The sequence below is a fragment of the Zophobas morio genome, unplaced genomic scaffold, assembly GCF_036711695.1.
Source record: "Zophobas morio isolate AGI-343-1 ecotype UQ-CSIRO unplaced genomic scaffold, CSIRO_AGI_Zmor_V1 ptg000632l, whole genome shotgun sequence".
In the NCBI taxonomy this organism is placed as follows: Eukaryota; Metazoa; Arthropoda; class Insecta; order Coleoptera; family Tenebrionidae; genus Zophobas; species Zophobas morio.
In genome coordinates, this window is record NW_026972735.1 from 12683 (window position 1) to 38753 (window position 26071).

The 26071-nt window shown below is 31.1% G+C and overlaps 1 protein-coding gene and 3 pseudogenes across 1 annotated transcript; 1 reads left to right on the forward strand and 3 right to left on the reverse strand.

Annotated features, from left to right (window-relative positions):
* Positions 1–12731: 12731 nt before the first annotated feature.
* Positions 12732–15385, reverse strand: LOC135121586 (NADH-ubiquinone oxidoreductase chain 5-like). The gene has a single exon (XM_064045888.1). It carries the CDS (start codon positions 14794–14796, stop codon positions 14206–14208), a length of 591 nt encoding a protein of 196 aa, XP_063901958.1. The 5' UTR covers positions 14797–15385; the 3' UTR covers positions 12732–14205.
* A 100-nt stretch (positions 15386–15485) lies between these two features.
* On the reverse strand, positions 15486–17097 carry LOC135121589 (NADH-ubiquinone oxidoreductase chain 4-like; annotated as a pseudogene).
* A 146-nt stretch (positions 17098–17243) lies between these two features.
* On the forward strand, positions 17244–18857 carry LOC135121584 (cytochrome b-like; annotated as a pseudogene).
* Positions 18858–24027: 5170 nt separating this feature from the next.
* LOC135121585 (cytochrome b-like) lies at positions 24028–25642 on the reverse strand (annotated as a pseudogene).
* Positions 25643–26071: the final 429 nt, after the last annotated feature.

Here is a 26071-nt window from a genome sequence, read left to right on the forward strand (position 1 = left end):
CTTAAAGCATGCAGAATCGACTCAGAATAGGAAAAGGAGACGTTTAGGTCAATTTTATGCATTCTGGCGTTCGTAGATACAAGAAAACTGTTAAAATTCTTCAGAAACGTCACTTTTGAAGTGTTTTCTTGTACTTTTAAGCCAATCAGATACCCTACGGGCTCGGAAAGTGCAACGAAACCATCAAATTTTAGCTAGAAACTGTATTTTTGTCGATTTTTATTGAATTTGAACTATATTTCGACGTTTTTTGATGGTTCTGAGCCACCAAACACACTTAAAGCATGCAGAATCGACTCAGAATAGGAAAAGGAGACGTTTAGGTCAATTTTATGCATTCTGGCGTTCGTAGATACAAGAAAACTGTTAAAATTCTTCAGAAACGTCACTTTTGAAGTGTTTTCTTGTACTTTTAAGCCAATCAGATACCCTACGGGCTCGGAAAGTGCAACGAAACCATCAAATTTTAGCTAGAAACTGTATTTTTGTCGATTTTTATTGAATTTGAACTATATTTCAACGTTTTTTGATGGTTCTGAGCCACCAAACACACTTAAAGCATGCAGAATCGACTCAGAATAGGAAAAGGAGACGTTTAGGTCAATTTTATGCATTCTGGCGTTCGTAGATACAAGAAAACTGTTAAACTTCTTCAGAAACGTCACTTTTGAAGTGTTTTCTTGTACTTTTAAGCCAATCAGATACCCTACGGGCTCGGAAAGTGCAACGAAACCATCAAATTTTAGCTAGAAACTGTATTTTTGTCGATTTTTATTGAATTTGAACTATATTTCAACGTTTTTTGATGGTTCTGAGCCACCAAACACACTTAAAGCATGCAGAATCGACTCAGAATAGGAAAAGGAGACGTTTAGGTCAATTTTATGCATTCTGGCGTTCGTAGATACAAGAAAACTGTTAAAATTCTTCAGAAACGTCACTTTTGAAGTGTTTTCTTGTACTTTTAAGCCAATCAGATACCCTACGGGCTCGGAAAGTGCAACGAAACCATCAAATTTTAGCTAGAAACTGTATTTTTGTCGATTTTTATTGAATTTGAAATATATTTCAACGTTTTTTGATGGTTCTGAGCCACCAAACACACTTAAAGCATGCAGAATCGACTCAGAATAGGAAAAGGAGACGTTTAGGTCAATTTTATGCATGAACGCCAGAATGCATAAAATTGACCTAAACGTCTCCTTTTCCTATTCTGAGTCGATTCTGCATGCTTTAAGTGTGTTTGGTGGCTCAGAACCATCAAAAAACGTTGAAATATAGTTCAAATTCAATAAAAATCGACAAAAATACAGTTTCTAGCTAAAATTTGATGGTTTCGTTGCACTTTCCGAGCCCGTAGGGTATCTGATTGGCTTAAAAGTACAAGAAAACACTTCAAAAGTGACGTTTCTGAAGAATTTTAACAGTTTTCTTGTATCTACGAACGCCAGAATGCATAAAATTGACCTAAACGTCTCCTTTTCCTATTCTGAGTCGATTCTGCATGCTTTAAGTGTGTTTGGTGGCTCAGAACCATCAAAAAACGTTGAAATATAGTTCAAATTCAATAAAAATCGACAAAAATACAGTTTCTAGCTAAAATTTGATGGTTTCGTTGCACTTTCCGAGCCCGTAGGGTATCTGATTGGCTTAAAAGTACAAGAAAACACTTCAAAAGTGACGTTTCTGAAGAATTTTAACAGTTTTCTTGTATCTACGAACGCCAGAATGCATAAAATTGACCTAAACGTCTCCTTTTCCTATTCTGAGTCGATTCTGCATGCTTTAAGTGTGTTTGGTGGCTCAGAACCATCAAAAAACGTTGAAATATAGTTCAAATTCAATAAAAATCGACAAAAATACAGTTTCTAGCTAAAATTTGATGGTTTCGTTGCACTTTCCGAGCCCGTTGGGTATCTGATTGGCTTAAAAGTACAAGAAAACACTTCAAAAGTGACGTTTCTGAAGAATTTTAACAGTTTTCTTGTATCTACGAACGCCAGAATGCATAAAATTGACCTAAACGTCTCCTTTTCCTATTCTGAGTCGATTCTGCATGCTTTAAGTGTGTTTGGTGGCTCAGAACCATCAAAAAACGTTGAAATATAGTTCAAATTCAATAAAAATCGACAAAAATACAGTTTCTAGCTAAAATTTGATGGTTTCGTTGCACTTTCCGAGCCCGTAGGGTATCTGATTGGCTTAAAAGTACAAGAAAACACTTCAAAAGTGACGTTTCTGAAGAATTTTAACAGTTTTCTTGTATCTACGAACGCCAGAATGCATAAAATTGACCTAAACGTCTCCTTTTCCTATTCTGAGTCGATTCTGCATGCTTTAAGTGTGTTTGGTGGCTCAGAACCATCAAAAAACGTTGAAATATAGTTCAAATTCAATAAAAATCGACAAAAATACAGTTTCTAGCTAAAATTTGATGGTTTCGTTGCACTTTCCGAGCCCGTAGGGTATCTGATTGGCTTAAAAGTACAAGAAAACACTTCAAAAGTGACGTTTCTGAAGAATTTTAACAGTTTTCTTGTATCTACGAACGCCAGAATGCATAAAATTGACCTAAACGTCTCCTTTTCCTATTCTGAGTCGATTCTGCATGCTTTAAGTGTGTTTGGTGGCTCAGAACCATCAAAAAACGTTGAAATATAGTTCAAATTCAATAAAAATCGACAAAAATACAGTTTCTAGCTAAAATTTGATGGTTTCGTTGCACTTTCCGAGCCCGTAGGGTATCTGATTGGCTTAAAAGTACAAGAAAACACTTCAAAAGTGACGTTTCTGAAGAATTTTAACAGTTTTCTTGTATCTACGAACGCCAGAATGCATAAAATTGACCTAAACGTCTCCTTTTCCTATTCTGAGTCGATTCTGCATGCTTTAAGTGTGTTTGGTGGCTCAGAACCATCAAAAAACGTTGAAATATAGTTCAAATTCAATAAAAATCGACAAAAATACAGTTTCTAGCTAAAATTTGATGGTTTCGTTGCACTTTCCGAGCCCGTAGGGTATCTGATTGGCTTAAAAGTACAAGAAAACACTTCAAAAGTGACGTTTCTGAAGAATTTTAACAGTTTTCTTGTATCTACGAACGCCAGAATGCATAAAATTGACCTAAACGTCTCCTTTTCCTATTCTGAGTCGATTCTGCATGCTTTAAGTGTGTTTGGTGGCTCAGAACCATCAAAAAACGTTGAAATATAGTTCAAATTCAATAAAAATCGACAAAAATACAGTTTCTAGCTAAAATTTGATGGTTTCGTTGCACTTTCCGAGCCCGTAGGGTATCTGATTGGCTTAAAAGTACAAGAAAACACTTCAAAAGTGACGTTTCTGAAGAATTTTAACAGTTTTCTTGTATCTACGAACGCCAGAATGCATAAAATTGACCTAAACGTCTCCTTTTCCTATTCTGAGTCGATTCTGCATGGTTTAAGTGTGTTTGGTGGCTCAGAACCATCAAAAAACGTTGAAATCTAGTTCAAATTCAATAAAAATCGACAAAAATACAGTTTCTAGCTAAAATTTGATGGTTTCGTTGCACTTTCCGAGCCCGTAGGGTATCTGATTGGCTTAAAAGTACAAGAAAACACTTCAAAAGTGACGTTTCTGAAGAATTTTAACAGTTTTCTTGTATCTACGAACGCCAGAATGCATAAAATTGACCTAAACGTCTCCTTTTCCTATTCTGAGTCGATTCTGCATGCTTTAAGTGTGTTTGGTGGCTCAGAACCATCAAAAAACGTTGAAATATAGTTCAAATTCAATAAAAATCGACAAAAATACAGTTTCTAGCTAAAATTTGATGGTTTCGTTGCACTTTCCGAGCCCGTAGGGTATCTGATTGGCTTAAAAGTACAAGAAAACACTTCAAAAGTGACGTTTCTGAAGAATTTTAACAGTTTTCTTGTATCTACGAACGCCAGAATGCATAAAATTGACCTAAACGTCTCCTTTTCCTATTCTGAGTCGATTCTGCATGCTTTAAGTGTGTTTGGTGGCTCAGAACCATCAAAAAACGTTGAAATATAGTTCAAATTCAATAAAAATCGACAAAAATACAGTTTCTAGCTAAAATTTGATGGTTTCGTTGCACTTTCCGAGCCCGTAGGGTATCTGATTGGCTTAAAAGTACGAGAAAACACTTCAAAAGTGACGTTTCTGAAGAATTTTAACAGTTTTCTTGTATCTACGAACGCCAGAATGCATAAAATTGACCTAAACGTCTCCTTTTCCTATTCTGAGTCGATTCTGCATGCTTTAAGTGTGTTTGGTGGCTCAGAACCATCAAAAAACGTTGAAATATAGTTCAAATTCAATAAAAATCGACAAAAATACAGTTTCTAGCTAAAATTTGATGGTTTCGTTGCACTTACCGAGCCCGTTGGGTATCTGATTGGCTTAAAAGTACAAGAAAACACTTCAAAAGTGACGTTTCTGAAGAATTTTAACAGTTTTCTTGTATCTACGAACGCCAGAATGCATAAAATTGACCTAAACGTCTCCTTTTCCTATTCTGAGTCGATTCTGCATGCTTTAAGTGTGTTTGGTGGCTCAGAACCATCAAAAAACGTTGAAATATAGTTCAAATTCAATAAAAATCGACAAAAATACAGTTTCTAGCTAAAATTTGATGGTTTCGTTGCACTTTCCGAGCCCGTAGGGTATCTGATTGGCTTAAAAGTACAAGAAAACACTTCAAAAGTGACGTTTCTGAAGAATTTTAACAGTTTTCTTGTATCTACGAACGCCAGAATGCATAAAATTGACCTAAACGTCTCCTTTTCCTATTCTGAGTCGATTCTGCATGCTTTAAGTGTGTTTGGTGGCTCAGAACCATCAAAAAACGTTGAAATATAGTTCAAATTCAATAAAAATCGACAAAAATACAGTTTCTAGCTAAAATTTGATGGTTTCGTTGCACTTTCCGAGCCCGTAGGGTATCTGATTGGCTTAAAAGTACAAGAAAACACTTCAAAAGTGACGTTTCTGAAGAATTTTAACAGTTTTCTTGTATCTACGAACGCCAGAATGCATAAAATTGACCTAAACGTCTCCTTTTCCTATTCTGAGTCGATTCTGCATGCTTTAAGTGTGTTTGGTGGCTCAGAACCATCAAAAAACGTTGAAATATAGTTCAAATTCAATAAAAATCGACAAAAATACAGTTTCTAGCTAAAATTTGATGGTTTCGTTGCACTTTCCGAGCCCGTAGGGTATCTGATTGGCTTAAAAGTACAAGAAAACACTTCAAAAGTGACGTTTCTGAAGAATTTTAACAGTTTTCTTGTATCTACGAACGCCAGAATGCATAAAATTGACCTAAACGTCTCCTTTTCCTATTCTGAGTCGATTCTGCATGCTTTAAGTGTGTTTGGTGGCTCAGAACCATCAAAAAACGTTGAAATATAGTTCAAATTCAATAAAAATCGACAAAAATACAGTTTCTAGCTAAAATTTGATGGTTTCGTTGCACTTTCCGAGCCCGTAGGGTATCTGATTGGCTTAAAAGTACAAGAAAACACTTCAAAAGTGACGTTTCTGAAGAATTTTAACAGTTTTCTTGTATCTACGAACGCCAGAATGCATAAAATTGACCTAAACGTCTCCTTTTCCTATTCTGAGTCGATTCTGCATGCTTTAAGTGTGTTTGGTGGCTCAGAACCATCAAAAAACGTTGAAATATAGTTCAAATTCAATAAAAATCGACAAAAATACAGTTTCTAGCTAAAATTTGATGGTTTCGTTGCACTTTCCGAGCCCGTAGGGTATCTGATTGGCTTAAAAGTACAAGAAAACACTTCAAAAGTGACGTTTCTGAAGAATTTTAACAGTTTTCTTGTATCTACGAACGCCAGAATGCATAAAATTGACCTAAACGTCTCCTTTTCCTATTCTGAGTCGATTCTGCATGCTTTAAGTGTGTTTGGTGGCTCAGAACCATCAAAAAACGTTGAAATATAGTTCAAATTCAATAAAAATCGACAAAAATACAGTTTCTAGCTAAAATTTGATGGTTTCGTTGCACTTTCCGAGCCCGTAGGGTATCTGATTGGCTTAAAAGTACAAGAAAACACTTCAAAAGTGACGTTTCTGAAGAATTTTAACAGTTTTCTTGTATCTACGAACGCCAGAATGCATAAAATTGACCTAAACGTCTCCTTTTCCTATTCTGAGTCGATTCTGCATGCTTTAAGTGTGTTTGGTGGCTCAGAACCATCAAAAAACGTTGAAATATAGTTCAAATTCAATAAAAATCGACAAAAATACAGTTTCTAGCTAAAATTTGATGGTTTCGTTGCACTTTCCGAGCCCGTAGGGTATCTGATTGGCTTAAAAGTACAAGAAAACACTTCAAAAGTGACGTTTCTGAAGAATTTTAACAGTTTTCTTGTATCTACGAACGCCAGAATGCATAAAATTGACCTAAACGTCTCCTTTTCCTATTCTGAGTCGATTCTGCATGGTTTAAGTGTGTTTGGTGGCTCAGAACCATCAAAAAACGTTGAAATCTAGTTCAAATTCAATAAAAATCGACAAAAATACAGTTTCTAGCTAAAATTTGATGGTTTCGTTGCACTTTCCGAGCCCGTAGGGTATCTGATTGGCTTAAAAGTACAAGAAAACACTTCAAAAGTGACGTTTCTGAAGAATTTTAACAGTTTTCTTGTATCTACGAACGCCAGAATGCATAAAATTGACCTAAACGTCTCCTTTTCCTATTCTGAGTCGATTCTGCATGCTTTAAGTGTGTTTGGTGGCTCAGAACCATCAAAAAACGTTGAAATATAGTTCAAATTCAATAAAAATCGACAAAAATACAGTTTCTAGCTAAAATTTGATGGTTTCGTTGCACTTTCCGAGGCCGTAGGGTATCTGACTGGCTTAAAAGTACAAGAAAACACTTCAAAAGTGACGTTTCTGAAGAATTTTAACAGTTTTCTTGTATCTACGAACGCCAGAATGCATAAAATTGACCTAAACGTCTCCTTTTCCTATTCTGAGTCGATTCTACATGCTTTAAGTGTGTTTGGTGGCTCAGAACCATCAAAAAACGTTGAAATATAGTTCAAATTCAATAAAAATCGACAAAAATACAGTTTCTAGCTAAAATTTGATGGTTTCGTTGCACTTTCCGAGCCCGTAGGGTATCTGATTGGCTTAAAAGTCCAAGAAAACACTTCAAAAGTGACGTTTCTGAAGAATTTTAACAGTTTTCTTGTATCTACGAACGCCAGAATGCATAAAATTGACCTAAACGTCTCCTTTTCCTATTCTGAGTCGATTCTGCATGCTTTAAGTGTGTTTGGTGGCTCAGAACCATCAAAAAACGTTGAAATATAGTTCAAATTCAATAAAAATCGACAAAAATACAGTTTCTAGCTAATATTTGATGGTTTCGTTGCACTTTCCGAGCACGTAGGGTATCTGATTGGCTTAAAAGTACAAGAAAACACTTCAAAAGTGACGTTTCTGAAGAATTTTAACAGTTTTCTTGTATCTACGAACGCCAGAATGCATAAAATTGACCTAAACGTCTCCTTTTCCTATTCTGAGTCGATTCTGCATGCTTTAAGTGTGTTTGGTGGCTCAGAACCATCAAAAAACGTTGAAATATAGTTCAAATTCAATAAAAATCGACAAAAATACAGTTTCTAGCTAAAATTTGATGGTTTCGTTGCACTTTCCGAGACCGTAGGGTATCTGATTGGCTCAAAAGTACAAGAAAACACTTCAAAAGTGACGTTTCTGAAGAATTTTAACAGTTTTCTTGTATCTACGAACGCCAGAATGCATAAAATTGACCTAAACGTCTCCTTTTCCTATTCTGAGTCGATTCTGCATGCTTTAAGTGTGTTTGGTGGCTCAGAACCATCAAAAAACGTTGAAATATAGTTCAAATTCAATAAAAATCGACAAAAATACAGTTTCTAGCTAAAATTTGATGGTTTCGTTGCACTTTCCGAGCCCGTAGTGTATCTGATTGGCTTAAAAGTACAAGAAAACACTTCAAAAGTGACGTTTCTGAAGAATTTTAACAGTTTTCTTGTATCTACGAACGCCAGAATGCATAAAATTGACCTAAACGTCTCCTTTTCCTATTCTGAGTCGATTCTGCATGCTTTAAGTGTGTTTGGTGGCTCAGAACCATCAAGAAACCTTGAAATATAGTTCAAATTCAATAAAAATCGACAAAAATACAGTTTCTAGCAAAAATTTGATGGTTTCGTTGCACTTTCCGAGCCCGTAGGGTATCTGATTGGCATAAAAGTACAAGAAAACACTTCAAAAGTGACGTTTCTGAAGAATTTTAACAGTTTTCTTGTATCTACGAACGCCAGAATGCATAAAATTGACCTAAACGTCTCCTTTTCCTATTCTGAGTCGATTCTGCATGCTTTAAGTGTGTTTGGTGGCTCAGAACCATCAAAAAACGTTGAAATATAGTTCAAATTCAATAAAAATCGACAAAAATACAGTTTCTAGCTAAAATTTGATGGTTTCGTTGCACTTTCTGAGCCCGTAGGGTATCTGATTGGCTTAAAAGTACAAGAAAACACTTCAAAAGTGACGTTTCTGAAGAATTTTAACAGTTTTCTTGTATCTACGAACGCCAGAATGCATAAAATTGACCTAAACGTCTCCTTTTCCTATTCTGAGTCGATTCTGCATGCTTTAAGTGTGTTTGGTGGCTCAGAACCATCAAAAAACGTTGAAATATAGTTCAAATTCAATAAAAATCGACAAAAATACAGTTTCTAGCTAAAATTTGATGGTTTCGTTGCACTTTCCGAGCCCGTAGGGTATCTGATTGGCTTAAAAGTACAAGAAAACACTTCAAAAGTGACGTTTCTGAAGAATTTTAAGAGTTTTCTTGTATCTACGAACACCAGAATGCATAAAATTGACCTAAACGTCTCCTTTTCCTATTCTGAGTCGATTCTGCATGCTTTAAGTGTGTTTGGTGGCTCAGAACCATCAAAAAACGTTGAAATATAGTTCAAATTCAATAAAAATCGACAAAAATACAGTTTCTAGCTAAAATTTGATGGTTTCGTTGCACTTTCCGAGCCCGTAGGGTATCTGATTGGCTTAAAAGTACAAGAAAACACTTCAAAAGTGACGTTTCTGAAGAATTTTAACAGTTTTCTCTTATCTACGAACGCCAGAATGCATAAAATTGACCTAAACGTCTCCTTTTCCTATTCTGAGTCGATTCTGCATGCTTTAAGTGTGTTTGGTGGCTCAGAACCATCAAAAAACGTTGAAATATAGTTCAAATTCAATAAAAATCGACAAAAATACAGTTTCTAGCTAAAATTTGATGGTTTCGTTGCACTTTCCGAGCCCGTTGGGTATCTGATTGGCTTAAAAGTACAAGAAAACACTTCAAAAGTGACGTTTCAGAAGAATTTTAACAGTTTTCTTGTATCTACGAACGCCAGAATGCATAAAATTGACCTAAACGTCTCCTTTTCCTATTCTGAGTCGATTCTGCATGCTTTAAGTGTGTTTGGTGGCTCAGAACCATCAAAAAACGTTGAAATATAGTTCAAATTCAATAAAAATCGACAAAAATACAGTTTCTAGCTAAAATTTGATGGTTTCGTTGCACTTTCCGAGCCCGTAGGGTATCTGATTGGCTTAAAAGTACAAGAAAACACTTCAAAAGTGAAGTTTCTGAAGAATTTTAACAGTTTTCTTGTATCTACGAACGCCAGAATGCATAAAATTGACCTAAACGTCTCCTTTTCCTATTCTGAGTCGATTCTGCATGCTTTAAGTGTGTTTGGTGGCTCAGAACCATCAAAAAACGTTGAAATATAGTTCAAATTCAATAAAAATCGACAAAAATACAGTTTCTAGCTAAAATTTGATGGTTTCGTTGCACTTTCCGAGCCCGTAGGGTATCTGATTGGCTTAAAAGTACAAGAAAACACTTCAAAAGTGACGTTTCTGAAGAATTTTAACAGTTTTCTTGTATCTACGAACGCCAGAATGCATAAAATTGACCTAAACGTCTCCTTTTCCTATTCTGAGTCGATTCTGCATGCTTTAAGTGTGTTTGGTGGCTCAGAACCATCAAAAAACGTTGAAATATAGTTCAAATTCAATAAAAATCGACAAAAATACAGTTTCTAGCTAAAATTTGATGGTTTCGTTGCACTTTCCGAGCCCGTAGGGTATCTGATTGGCTTAAAAGTACAAGAAAACACTTCAAAAGTGACGTTTCTGAAGAATTTTAACAGTTTTCTTGTATTTACGAACGCCAGAATGCATAAAATTGACCTAAACGTCTCCTTTTCCTATTCTGAGTCGATTCTGCATGCTTTAAGTGTGTTTGGTGGCTCAGAACCATCAAAAAACGTTGAAATATAGTTCAAATTCAATAAAAATCGACAAAAATACAGTTTCTAGCTAAAATTTGATGGTTTCGTTGCACTTTCCGAGCCCGTAGGGTATCTGATTGGCTTAAAAGTACAAGAAAACACTTCAAAAGTGACGTTTCTGAAGAATTTTAACAGTTTTCTTGTATCTACGAACGCCAGAATGCATAAAATTGACCTAAACGTCTCCTTTTCCTATTCTGAGTCGATTCTGCATGCTTTAAGTGTGTTTGGTGGCTCAGAACCATCAAAAAACGTTGAAATATAGTTCAAATTCAATAAAAATCGACAAAAATACAGTTTCTAGCTAAAATTTGATGGTTTCGTTGCACTTTCCGAGCCCGTAGGGTATCTGATTGGCTTAAAAGTACAAGAAAACACTTCAAAAGTGACGTTTCTGAAGAATTTTAACAGTTTTCTTGTATCTACGAACGCCAGAATGCATAAAATTGACCTAAACGTCTCCTTTTCCTATTCTGAGTCGATTCTGCATGCTTTAAGTGTGTTTGGTGGCTCAGAACCATCAAAAAACGTTGAAATATAGTTCAAATTCAATAAAAATCCACAAAAATACAGTTTCTAGCTAAAATTTGATGGTTTCGTTGCACTTTCCGAGCCCGTAGGGTATCTGATTGGCTTAAAAGTACAAGAAAACACTTCAAAAGTGACGTTTCTGAAGAATTTTAACAGTTTTCTTGTATCTACGAACGCCAGAATGCATAAAATTGACCTAAACGTCTCCTTTTCCTATTCTGAGTCGATTCTGCATGCTTTAAGTGTGTTTGGTGGCTAAGAACCATCAAAAAACGTTGAAATATAGTTCAAATTCAATAAAAATCGACAAAAATACAGTTTCTAGCTAAAATTTGATGGTTTCGTTGCACTTTCCGAGCCCGTAGGGTATCTGATTGGCTTAAAAGTACAAGAAAACACTTCAAAAGTGACGTTTCTGAAGAATTTTAACAGTTTTCTTGTATCTACGAACGCCAGAATGCATAAAATTGACCTAAACGTCTCCTTTTCCTATTCTGAGTCGATTCTGCATGCTTTAAGTGTGTTTGGTGGCTCAGAACCATCAAAAAACGTTGAAATATAGTTCAAATTCAATAAAAATCGACAAAAATACAGTTTCTAGCTAAAATTTGATGGTTTCGTTGCACTTTCCGAGCCCGTCGGGTATCTGATTGGCTTAAAAGTACAAGAAAACACTTCAAAAGTGACGTTTCTGAAGAATTTTAACAGTTTTCTTGTATCTACGAACGCCAGAATGCATAAAATTGACCTAAACGTCTCCTTTTCCTATTCTGAGTCGATCCTGCATGCTTTAAGTGTGTTTGGTGGCTGAGAACCATCAAAAAACGTTGAAATATAGTTCAAATTCAATAAAAATCGACAAAAATACAGTTTCTAGCTAAAATTTGATTGTTTCGTTGCACTTTCCGAGCCCGTAGGGTATCTGATTGGCTTAAAAGTACAAGAAAACACTTCAAAAGTGACGTTTCTGAAGAATTTTAACAGTTTTCTTGTATCTACGAACGCCAGAATGCATAAAATTGACCTAAACGTCTCCTTTTCCTATTCTGAGTCGATTCTGCATGCTTTAAGTGTGTTTGGTGGCTCAGAACCATCAAAAAACGTTGAAATATAGTTCAAATTCAATAAAAATCGACAAAAATACAGTTTCTAGCTAAAATTTGATGGTTTCGTTGCACTTTCCGAGCCCGTTGGGTATCTGATTGGCTTAAAAGTACAAGAAAACACTTCAAAAGTGACGTTTCTGAAGAATTTTAACAGTTTTCTTGTATCTACGAACGCCAGAATGCATAAAATTGACCTAAACGTCTCCTTTTCCTATTCTGAGTCGATTCTGCATGCTTTAAGTGTGTTTGGTGGCTCAGAACCATCAAAAAACGTTGAAATATAGTTCAAATTCAATAAAAATCGACAAAAATACAGTTTCTAGCTAAAATTTGATGGTTTCGTTGCACTTTCCGAGCCCGTAGGGTATCTGATTGGCTTAAAAGTACAAGAAAACACTTCAAAAGTGACGTTTCTGAAGAATTTTAACAGTTTTCTTGTATCTACGAACGCCAGAATGCATAAAATTGACCTAAACGTCTCCTTTTCCTATTCTGAGTCGATTCTGCATGCTTTAAGTGTGTTTGGTGGCTCATCACAGACTAATAGAAAATAATTTCAAACAAACAACTCAAGGACTTACCTTAACAGTAGTACTAGGACTATACTTTACAGCCCTCCAGGCATTCGAATATTATGAATCTTCATTTTCAATTTCAGATGCAGCGTATGGTTCATCATTTTTCGTTGCTACAGGATTTCATGGAATTCATGTAATTATTGGAACCACCTTTCTTCTAGTCTGCTTAATTCGTCATATTAACAATCATTTTTCACAAATTCATCATTTTGGATTTGAAGCCGCAGCCTGATATTGACATTTCGTAGACGTAGTATGACTATTCCTTTACATTTCAATTTACTGATGAGGTAGATATTTATATAGTATAAAAATTATTTTTGACTTCCAATCAAAAGATCTAGAAAATAGTATAAATAATCCAAATTCTATTCATTATAGCCACAATTATTAGACTAATCACACTCATTCTAATTATAGTCCTAAACTTAACGTCTAAAAAAACCATTACAGATCGAGAAAAAAGATCTCCTTTTGAGTGTGGATTTGACCCCAAATCTTCCTCTCGACTTCCATTTTCACTACAATTTTTCCTCATTGCTATTATTTTCTTAATTTTCGACGTAGAAATCACTCTTTTATTACCAATAATCATCACTCTAAAATCAAACTCTCTTATATCATATTTTATTACAACATCAGTTTTCATTGCAATCTTATTAATTGGACTATATCACGAATGAAAACAAGGAGCTCTTAACTGAACAAACTAGGATAATAGTTAATAATAACATTTAATTTGCACTTAAAAATAATTGATCTAATCAATTTATCTTAAATAAGAAGCAAAGAATTGCATTTAGTTTCGACCTAAAAATCTGATTTTAACAATCCTTATTTTTAATTGAAACCAAAATAGAGGTATATCACTGTTAATGATAAAACTGAACTAAGTTCCAATTAAAGAAATATACAAAAATAAGCTTCTAACTTAATAAAAAGCATTAACATGTTTATATTTCTATTTATATAGTTTAAAAAAAACATTACATTTTCAATGTAAAATTAATTAACATTTATAAATACCTGAAAATTTAATAATTTCCCTGATATCTTCAATATCATGCTCTATATAAGCTATCCAAGTTAAAGCATAAGTAATAATATAACTCAAAACAACATCAAAACAAAGAAAATTTTAATTCTATTATACATTAAAATTTGAACAAACGAAGATCCCCTCACTAATAAACCATAAATTTTTTGAGCACCGAAATATTCAGTTCAACCCTGATCAAATGTTTTATAAAGAACAGATCCTCCAACAACAGGATAATAATTTACACCAAAAGTAGAAATCACTGGCATATTTCACATACCTGATAAAAACCAAGAAACACCATAGTTATTCGCATAAATATTTCTATAACTTAAATTAAACTTTGACATTTCATATCCAATTCAAGCCCCTAAAAAGACTATAATTAAAGCCATTAACTTTATATAAAAAGGTAAAATAATAATATAAGGAAAAGGAAACATAATTCAACCTAATAACCTACCCATAAAAACAACAAGTAAAATTAAACCTCTTATTCCCTTTAGCATAACAACCCCTCTATCAGAGACTCTTCCTAAAGAAAAAAAATTTCAATTACCCACCCAACTATAATAAACAAGACGAGCTCTATAACAAACTGTTAACCCAATAGATAAATAAAAAATTAAATAAACAAACAAATTCAAATACCCTATTGATATTACTTCCAAAATTAAATCCTTAGAATAAAATCCTCTCAAAAAAGGTAAACCGCACAATGATAAACTACAAATATTAAAATACACACAAGTAAGAGGCATAAATTTTACTAACCCGCCCATAAAACGAATATCTTGACAATTGCCCAAATTATGAATAACATTACCAGCACACATAAACAATAAAGCCTTAAATAAAGCATGGGTAAGCAAGTGAAAAAAAGCCAACTTATACCTACCTAACGCCAAAATACTCATTATTAACCCTAACTGACTTAAAGTTGATAAAGCAATAATTTTTTTTAAATCAAATTCAAACCTAGCCCCAATTCCTGATATAAACATTGTTATCATAGCAATAAAAAGTAACAAATACATCAAATAATTTCTAAAAGCAAAATTAAAACGAATCAATAAATACACACCCGCAGTTACCAGTGTTGAAGAATGGACCAAAGAAGAAACAGGAGTAGGAGCAGCCATAGCTGCAGGTAACCAAGAAGAAAATGGAATCTGAGCTCTCTTAGTTATAGCAGCCAACAAAACCAAATAAGAAATTATAGATATATAAAACCTATCCTTCAATTCCTCTAAGTAAAAAACATAATTTCATCTACCATAATTTAATATTCAAGCAATAGCCATCAATAAGGCAACATCACCAATTCGATTTCTTAAAGCAGTTAACATACCGGCATTATATGACTTTACATTTTGATAATAAATAACTAAACAATAAGAAACCAAACCTAATCCATCCCAACCCAATAAAATTCTAATTAAATTAGGACTAATAATAAGCAATATTATTGAAACTACAAATATAACTACAAGCAAAATAAAACGATTTAAATACAAATCTCCTCTTATATATTCACGACTATAATAAATAACCATACCAGAAATAAACAATACAAAACTCATAAACAAAAGAGACATTCAATCAAAAATAAAAGTCATTACAAACGATGAAGAATTAATCATAACCAAATTAAATTCTAAAAAATAAGTCAAATCCAAAATTATAAAATTAATTCTAAGAAAAAACAAAATCAATCTAAAAACAGTTATAAAATAAAAATAAATTAAACAAATATTCAATATTATCTAAAATACTATAGTATATCTCTGATTCCACAAATCAAAATTTTATTTAAACTACTTAGATAAACTCATAAAACCATAAAATCCCCAACTAAAACAAGTAAATTTAATGGGACTCAATGCAACGATAACAATAAAAATTCTCGAAACCTACAAGTAAAAAACGAATACAAACCTGAATAGACCATTCCATGTTGACTATAAGAATATAAAAATAAAGAATAGACAGCCCCAAAAAAAGAAATTAATATTAAAAAAAACATATTAAATATTCTAAAACCAACAATTCTATTAATAAGCATAATCTCACCCATCAAGTTTAATGAAGGAGGAGCAGCCATATTTGAAGAAATAAGCAAAAATCAAAGTAAAGACAAACTAGGTATAACATTAATTAACCCCTTATTAATATATAAACTCCGTCTCATCAAACGTTCATAACAAATATTAGCCAAACAAAAAAGACCAGAAGAACAAAGACCATGAGCTACCATTATAGCTAATGCCCCTCTTAACCCTCAATAATTCAAAGTTATAATTCCAGCCAACACTAATCCCATATGAGAAACAGAAGAGTAAGCAATCAAAGATTTCATATCTCTTTGACGTAAACAAATCAAAGACACATAAAAACCCCCGACCAATCTCAAACTAATAAAAAATAAATTAATCTTTATCCCAATTAAAGAAAAAATAACTATAAGTCGTATTATACCATAGCCTCCTAATTTAAGTATAATTCCAGCTAAAATCATTGAACCCGAAACTGGGGCTTCAACATGAGCTTTTGGTAGTCACAAATGAACAAAAAACATGGGAATTTTAATAAAAAAAACAAAATTAATAAGCAAGTAAATAATCAATCTATCAACATTATCATTAAAAAAATAATAATGTAAAGAACCAAAACAATCATAACAAAAAAACAAAGAAACCATTATAGGCAAGGACGCCAAAAGAGTATAGAACAACAAATAAATCCCAGCCTGTAAACGTTCAGGCTGATAGCCCCATCCCACAATTAAAATTAATGTAGGAATTAGCCTAACCTCAAAAAAAATATAAAACAAAAAAACATTTAAAGAACCAAAAGTCAAAAATAATGAAATTATTAAAATCAAAACAACAAATAAAAATAAGCCATATCAATTATTTTTAAGATAAATCTTTTCCCTTGCCATAATCATTAATCTACAAATTCAAAAACTAAGCAAAATCAATACATAAGATAATAAATCAATCCCTAATTCACCTGAAACTCTAGAAAATAATCCAACAGAAACAAATCCAAACAAAAAAAATAAACTAACAATAAACCATACTACCTGATTCAATCAAAAATCAAAGAAAAAAGATAAAGGAATCATAAAAACTAATGAAAATAGGAATTTTATCATAAAACATTAAATCTTTGAAAATAGTCGTTTCCATGAGTACGAATTAAAGAAACCAATACAGACAAGCCTAAAACCCCCTCACAAACTCTAAAAGTTAAAAAAACCATACTAAAAAAATAATCCCCACCTAAAAATCTAAAATAAAAAAACATTAAAAAATAAATGGATAAAATAATAAATTCCAATCTTAACAATATTAAAAGTAAATGCTTTCGTTTCAATGAAAAAACCAGTAAACCCCCCAAAAACATAAAAAATCTTGTAAACTTAAAAATTATCATTAGTTTTTATAATTTAATATAAAATATTAGTCTTGTAAACTAAAAATAAGTTCAACTTTAAAAACATCAAGAAAGAACATAAATTCATCTTTAATCTCCAAAATTAATATTTTAATAAACTATTTCTTGAAATTTTATCTATTCTTATCGCAACAAACATAATCCTAACCTCTATTTTTATTATAATAAAACACCCCTTATCAATAGGATCAATTTTATTATTACAAACCATTACAATCAGATTAACCACAGGATTCATAAATCAAAATATATGATTTTCTTACATTCTATTCTTAATTATAATTGGTGGGATACTCATTCTTTTTATATATATAACAAGAATTGCATCAAACGAAAAATTTAAAACAAATCTTAAGATTTTAATAATTATTACCCCTTTACCCATTATTGCCTGACTAACATCCTATATTAATAAATTATTAATCTCAAACAACGAACTCTTAATTTTTAATCAAAAAACCGAATTCATATTAACAATCAATAAATTCATCAATTTTCCATTAAGAATAATTCTATTATTCATAATATTTTATCTCCTACTAGCTTTAATTGCCACAGTCAAAATTACCAATTTCAAACAAGGATCCATCCGTCAAATAAACTAATGAAAAAAGCAATACGTAAATATTCCCCTCTCTTCAAAATCGTAAATAATTCTCTAATCGATCTTCCTACTCCTTCTAATATTTCCCTTTTGTGAAACTATGGATCCCTACTAGGAGTTTGTTTAGGAGTTCAAATCATTACAGGTGTATTTTTAGCAATACATTATTGCCCTAATATCGAAATAGCTTTCAATAGAGTAGCCCATATTTGTCGAGACGTCAATCAAGGATGATTAATACGAACACTTCACGCTAACGGAGCGTCCTTTTTTTTCATCTGTATTTACATACACGTTGGACGAGGAATATATTATGGTTCATATAACCTACTTCACACTTGAATAGTAGGAGTAACAATCTTATTCCTAGTAATAGCAACTGCATTCCTGGGATATGTTCTTCCATGAGGACAAATATCATTTTGAGGGGCAACCGTAATTACAAATCTTCTATCAGCAATTCCTTACCTAGGATCTACTATTGTACAATGAGTATGAGGAGGCTTCGCAGTAGACAATGCCACCTTGACACGATTCTTTTCATTCCACTTTCTTTTACCTTTTATTATTGCAGCCATAGTTATAATTCATCTTTTATTCCTTCACCAAACAGGATCCAATAACCCTCTAGGACTTAATAGAAACATTGACAAAATTCCCTTCCACCCCTATTTTTCATACAAGGACGTAATAGGATTTCTTCTTATATTATTAACTCTTACTGCACTTTCACTTCTCCATCCTTATATATTAGGAGATCCAGACAATTTCACACCAGCTAACCCCCTTGTTACCCCCGTTCATATTCAACCAGAATGATATTTTTTATTTGCCTATGCAATTCTCCGTTCAATTCCTAACAAACTAGGAGGAGTAATCGCCTTAGCAATGTCAATTGCCATCCTATACATCCTACCCTTCACAAACAAAAAAAAATTCACAAGAAGACAGTTCTATCCCTTAAACAAAACTCTTTTTTGATCAATAGTATCAATAGTAATTCTATTAACTTGAATTGGAGCCCGACCTGTAGAAGACCCCTACATTATTACAGGACAAACCCTTACTGTCCTATACTTTCTATATTACATTATTAACCCTTTAACATTCAAAATTTGAGACAAAATTATTAATTAACTAATGAACTTGAACAAGTATATATTTTGAAAATATATGAAAGAAACAAAAATTTTCTATTAGTTTATACTAAATTTTTTTAACTACAATAAAAGGACAAAAATCATCACCTTTAATCCAAAAAACAAAAACAAATAATTTAACGAACAAGGAAGAAAACTTTTCCAAGCTAAATACATCAACTTATCATAACGAAACCGAGGAAGAGTTCCACGAACTCATAACCAAAAAAATGATACAAACACCAACTTAACAAAAAAAATAAAAGAATTTAAATCACCTCCTAAAAAAAGTATAACTCTAATTATTCTCATAAAAAGAATTCTTGCATATTCAGCAAGAAAAATTATTGCAAAACCCCCTCTTCTATACTCAACATTAAAACCAGAAACCAACTCAGATTCACCTTCTGCAAAATCAAAAGGAGTACGATTAGTTTCAGCCAATCCCGAAATCAGCCATATTAAACTTAGAGGCAAACACAAAAAAATAAATCAACCATAATTCTGAACATAATAATAATCAAGCAAATTAAAACTCAAAGACAAAAAAATAAAAGATATTATAATTAAAGCCAACCTCACCTCATAAGAAATAGTTTGAGCAACAGAACGTAAACCTCCCAACAATGAGTAAGAAGAATTAGAAGACCATCCAGCTATTATGATAGTATAAACTCCTAATCTAGAAACTCTCAAAAAAAAACAATAAAGATAAATTAAAATTTAAACACACTCTTAAAAAAGGCATCATCATTCACAAGAAAAGAGAAATAAATAAATTAACGACAGGACAAAAATAATAAATATTAAAATTTGACATAACAGGAAAAGTTTGTTCCTTAGTAAACAACTTAATTGCATCAGCAAACGGCTGTAACAACCCAATAAAACCAACCTTATTAGGACCCTTACGAATTTGAATATAACTCAAAACCTTTCGCTCAAGCAAAGTAAGAAAAGCAACCCCCACCAAAACACAGATAATTAATAAAACCAAAGAAATTAAAATCAATAATAAATCCTTCAAAACCAATATTATTTGTAATTTAAATTACATAAAAAGATTCTAAATCTATCGCACTAATCTGCCAAAATAATAATAGAATTCAAAATAAAAATATAATTTAAATAAATGGTCCTTTCGTACTAAAATATTTTAAAATAATAAAAGATAGAAACTAACCTGGCTCACGCCGGTCTAAACTCAGATCATGTAAAGTTTTAAAGGTCGAACAGACCTAATTAAGCAGCTGCTACACCACTCATTAACCTTAATCCAACATCGAGGTCGCAAACTTTTTTATCAATAAGAACTTTCAAAAAAAATTACGCTGTTATCCCTAAGGTAATTTAATCTTATAATCCAAAAATAAGGATCAAATACTCACCATCTAATGTAAAAATAATAAAAAGTTAATTTAATTTTTATATCACCCCAACAAAATAAATTTAATAAAAAACTAAAAACCTATTATATACTCATTAAATTTATAAAACTCTATAGGGTCTTCTCGTCTTTATATAAAATTTAAGCTTTTTTACTCAAAAATCAAGTTCTAATTACAACAAAGAGACAGCTTATTTCTCATCAAACCTTTCATACCAGCTTCCAATTAAAAAACTAATGATTATGCTACCTTTGCACAGTCAAAGTACTGCGGCCATTTAAATAATCATTGGGCAGGCCTGACCTTAAATCAACAACAAAAAGACATGTTTTTAATAAACAGGTGGAAACAATTATTTGCCGAGTTCCTTTTTATCGTCTAAAAAAACAAATTTACTCACACACAAAATATATACTAATTTAATCATTATTACACAGCAAACAAAATTAAAACCAATATTTTAGTAAAAATTTAAAATAAACATAAAACAAATAAAATAAATCTTCAATTATAACATCCTCCTAATGATAAAAAATTCTAATCCTACATAAGATTTACTAAACAAAAAATTATAAAAATTTACTTAAAAGCTCATCCCCTTAAACATTACATAATAACAAGAAAAAAATAACAATAAATAATTTTCCTAATATTAAAATAATTAAATTAATTTCCTAAAAAACCAGATAAATTTAGAAACGAATAACATTTCACTACTATAAATCAATTATAAATGGTTATTCCACAACAAAATAAATTAACTTATAGCTCTTCTAAATTCGGGAAAACTAAATATTTAATACTAAATTAATTAACCCTGATACACAAGGTACAATAAACTAAATCTACTTATAAAAATTAAAAGAAAATCTCTTACAATACAATAAACTATAGTTAACAAAATTTTTTCTAATAAAAATAATAAAAATTAATATATTTCCAATAAAAATTTAACAACAATAAAATAAACAACACCCTAAACTCAAATTAAATTGAATTTCACAATTAACTTTTTAGTGTAAATAAAACGCTTCTCTCAAGCTCTAATTTGTTCATTCCAGGCTCATTTTCCAATAAGCCTACTTTGTTACGACTTATTTCACTTTAAAATGAAAGCGACGGGCGATATGTGCATATTTTAGAGCTAAATCAATTCCCATAAATAAAGAACTTACTATCAAATCCAATTTAATTTAAATTTTAAATGAAAAAGCCAAAAATTATATCATTGTAACCCATTTTAACTTTAATATAAACTACACCTTGATCTGAAATACTTTATAATCAAAAATCATAAAAATTGTTATTCTCTTAAAATTTTTATAAACGACGATATGCAAATTAAAAACTAAAGTAAAAATTATCGTGGACCATCAATTAAAAAACAGGTTCCTCTGAACAGACTAAAATACCGCCAAATTTTTTAATTTTAAAGACCATAACTACTAATAATCAAAGAACAAAAATTCACATATGAAATAATAGGGTATCTAATCCTAGTCTACAAACAAATTTTACAGCCTCAAAAACTAATATAGAAAATAATTCAATTTTAAATTTCACCTAAAAAACCAAAATTATAATCCAAAAAATTAACTTTTAACTAATCTCGAAAAGTTTTACTTACATAATTTGTATAACCGCTACTGCTGGCACAAATTTTGTTTATGTTAAGAACAATTGCTAAATCTCAAAATAATGAAAATTTAAAATTATATACTACCAATTAAACTCAAATTTCTATCTAAAACCAACTTAAGCTAAAACTTATATATATATCAATCCTCAAGAAAAACCCTAAGCCAAAATAAAACTTTTCTTACACGCCGCCCAAACCTAACCCTAAATGAACTATCTCCCTAGACTTTTTTCACGCCCCCTTTAATTATTTAATTATAAACAACAAATTTCTAACTCTATATTTATAATTACTTATTTAAAAATAAAACGTAATAATAACCGTATTTAGATATAATTCCTATTCTATAAAGCTTTTATTATATAAAGCTAGTAGTTTTTTTTTTTATATAAATAATTTATGAGTATCCAATTAACATTAGGTAAATTTATTATTATTAAAGATACTATTCTATAATTGAATTATATATATATAAATAATTTATTATATAATAATATAAGTATCTAATGATAATATTTAATTTTTATTAAATTTCTCTCTCTTTTTTTTAGAGTCTTTATTATTAAATAAGAATAGTATATAAATTGGTATTATATAATAATTAAATACACCTACATACAAATATACTTTCATTATAATAATCAGTCTACGTCATGTATATATTACTGTATACTCTTCTCTACTATTTAATAAGTTTTAATTATTTGAGCACCCTTGAACAAAACTTTTTTAAAAAATTTCTGAATTATCATAGTAATGCCCTAGTTAATATAAAATCAGGAAAAATGACCCCGAAAAAAAAAAAAACGTTTAAATTACATTTTTTTTTTTTAACAATTTTATAATAACAAAACCAAAAATTCACCCCAATTAACTTCTCCCTTGAACTTTTTTTTTTATACATAAAGTTTTAACAATGAAGTGCCTGATAAAAGGATTATTTTGATAGAATAAATTATGTATAAAAATACCTTCATTATATCTAATAGAATCAAACTATTTCCTAGAGCATCAAAAACCCTTATACGTCTTATACTAAGATATAAAAAGGTAAGCTAAGTAAGCTTATAGGTTCATACCCTGTCAATGAAAGTAAAACCTTTCCCTTTTTAATTAAAATTTATAAAATTGTATTTATTAATTCCATAATCATAGGAACTCTCATTGCAATTTCATCATACTCATGATTAAGAATATGGATAGGACTAGAAATTAACTATTCAAATTCGTAAGGGTCCTAATAAGGTTGGTTTTATTGGGTTGTTACAGCCGTTTGCTGATGCAATTAAGTTGTTTACTAAGGAACAAACTTTTCCTGTTATGTCAAATTTTAATATTTATTATTTTTGTCCTGTCGTTAATTTATTTATTTCTCTTTTCTTGTGAATGATGATGCCTTTTTTAAGAGTGTGTTTAAATTTTAATTTATCTTTATTGTTTTTTTTGAGAGTTTCTAGATTAGGAGTTTATACTATCATAATAGCTGGATGGTCTTCTAATTCTTCTTACTCATTGTTGGGAGGTTTACGTTCTGTTGCTCAAACTATTTCTTATGAGGTGAGGTTGGCTTTAATTATAATATCTTTTATTTTTTTGTCTTTGAGTTTTAATTTGCTTGATTATTATTATGTTCAGAATTATGGTTGATTTATTTTTTTGTGTTTGCCTCTAAGTTTAATATGGCTGATTTCGGGATTGGCTGAAACTAATCGTACTCCTTTTGATTTTGCAGAAGGTGAATCTGAGTTGGTTTCTGGTTTTAATGTTGAGTATAGAAGAGGGGGTTTTGCAATAATTTTTCTTGCTGAATATGCAAGAATTCTTTTTATGAGAATAATTAGAGTTATACTTTTTTTAGGAGGTGATTTAAATTCTTTTATTTTTTTTGTTAAGTTGGTGTTTGTATCATTTTTTTGGTTATGAGTTCGTGGAACTCTTCCTCGGTTTCGTTATGATAAGTTGATGTATTTAGCTTGGAAAAGTTTTCTTCCTTGTTCGTTAAATTATTTGTTTTTGTTTTTTGGATTAAAGGTGATGATTTTTGTCCTTTTATTGTAGTTAAAAAAATTTAGTATAAACTAATAGAAAATTTTTGTTTCTTTCATATATTTTCAAAATATATACTTGTTCAAGTTCATTAGTTAATTAATAATTTTGTCTCAAATTTTGAATGTTAAAGGGTTAATAATGTAATATAGAAAGTATAGGACAGTAAGGGTTTGTCCTGTAATAATGTAGGGGTCTTCTACAGGTCGGGCTCCAATTCAAGTTAATAGAATTACTATTGATACTATTGATCAAAAAAGAGTTTTGTTTAAGGGATAGAACTGTCTTCTTGTGAATTTTTTTTTGTTTGTGAAGGGTAGGATGTATAGGATGGCAATTGACATTGCTAAGGCGATTACTCCTCCTAGTTTGTTAGGAATTGAACGGAGAATTGCATAGGCAAATAAAAAATATCATTCTGGTTGAATATGAACGGGGGTAACAAGGGGGTTAGCTGGTGTGAAATTGTCTGGATCTCCTAATATATAAGGATGGAGAAGTGAAAGTGCAGTAAGAGTTAATAATATAAGAAGAAATCCTATTACGTCCTTGTATGAAAAATAGGGGTGGAAGGGAATTTTGTCAATGTTTCTATTAAGTCCTAGAGGGTTATTGGATCCTGTTTGGTGAAGGAATAAAAGATGAATTATAACTATGGCTGCAATAATAAAAGGTAAAAGAAAGTGGAATGAAAAGAATCGTGTCAAGGTGGCATTGTCTACTGCGAAGCCTCCTCATACTCATTGTACAATAGTAGATCCTAGGTAAGGAATTGCTGATAGAAGATTTGTAATTACGGTTGCCCCTCATAATGATATTTGTCCTCATGGAAGAACATATCCCAGGAATGCAGTTGCTATTACTAGGAATAAGATTGTTACTCCTACTATTCAAGTGTGAAGTAGGTTATATGAACCATAATATATTCCTCGTCCAACGTGTATGTAAATACAGATGAAAAAAAAGGACGCTCCGTTAGCGTGAAGTGTTCGTATTAATCATCCTTGATTGACGTCTCGACAAATATGGGCTACTCTATTGAAAGCTATTTCGATATTAGGGCAATAATGTATTGCTAAAAATACACCTGTAATGATTTGAACTCCTAAACAAACTCCTAGTAGGGATCCATAGTTTCACAAAAGGGAAATATTAGAAGGAGTAGGAAGATCGATTAGAGAATTATTTACGATTTTGAAGAGAGGGGAATATTTACGTATTGCTTTTTTCATTAGTTTATTTGACGGATGGATCCTTGTTTGAAATTGGTAATTTTGACTGTGGCAATTAAAGCTAGTAGGAGATAAAATATTATGAATAATAGAATTATTCTTAATGGAAAATTGATGAATTTATTGATTGTTAATATGAATTCGGTTTTTTGATTAAAAATTAAGAGTTCGTTGTTTGAGATTAATAATTTATTAATATAGGATGTTAGTCAGGCAATAATGGGTAAAGGGGTAATAATTATTAAAATCTTAAGATTTGTTTTAAATTTTTCGTTTGATGCAATTCTTGTTATATATATAAAAAGAATGAGTATCCCACCAATTATAATTAAGAATAGAATGTAAGAAAATCATATATTTTGATTTATGAATCCTGTGGTTAATCTGATTGTAATGGTTTGTAATAATAAAATTGATCCTATTGATAAGGGGTGTTTTATTATAATAAAAATAGAGGTTAGGATTATGTTTGTTGCGATAAGAATAGATAAAATTTCAAGAAATAGTTTATTAAAATATTAATTTTGGAGATTAAAGATGAATTTATGTTCTTTCTTGATGTTTTTAAAGTTGAACTTATTTTTAGTTTACAAGACTAATATTTTATATTAAATTATAAAAACTAATGATAATTTTTAAGTTTACAAGATTTTTTATGTTTTTGGGGGGTTTACTGGTTTTTTCATTGAAACGAAAGCATTTACTTTTAATATTGTTAAGATTGGAATTTATTATTTTATCCATTTATTTTTTAATGTTTTTTTATTTTAGATTTTTAGGTGGGGATTATTTTTTTAGTATGGTTTTTTTAACTTTTAGAGTTTGTGAGGGGGTTTTAGGCTTGTCTGTATTGGTTTCTTTAATTCGTACTCATGGAAACGACTATTTTCAAAGATTTAATGTTTTA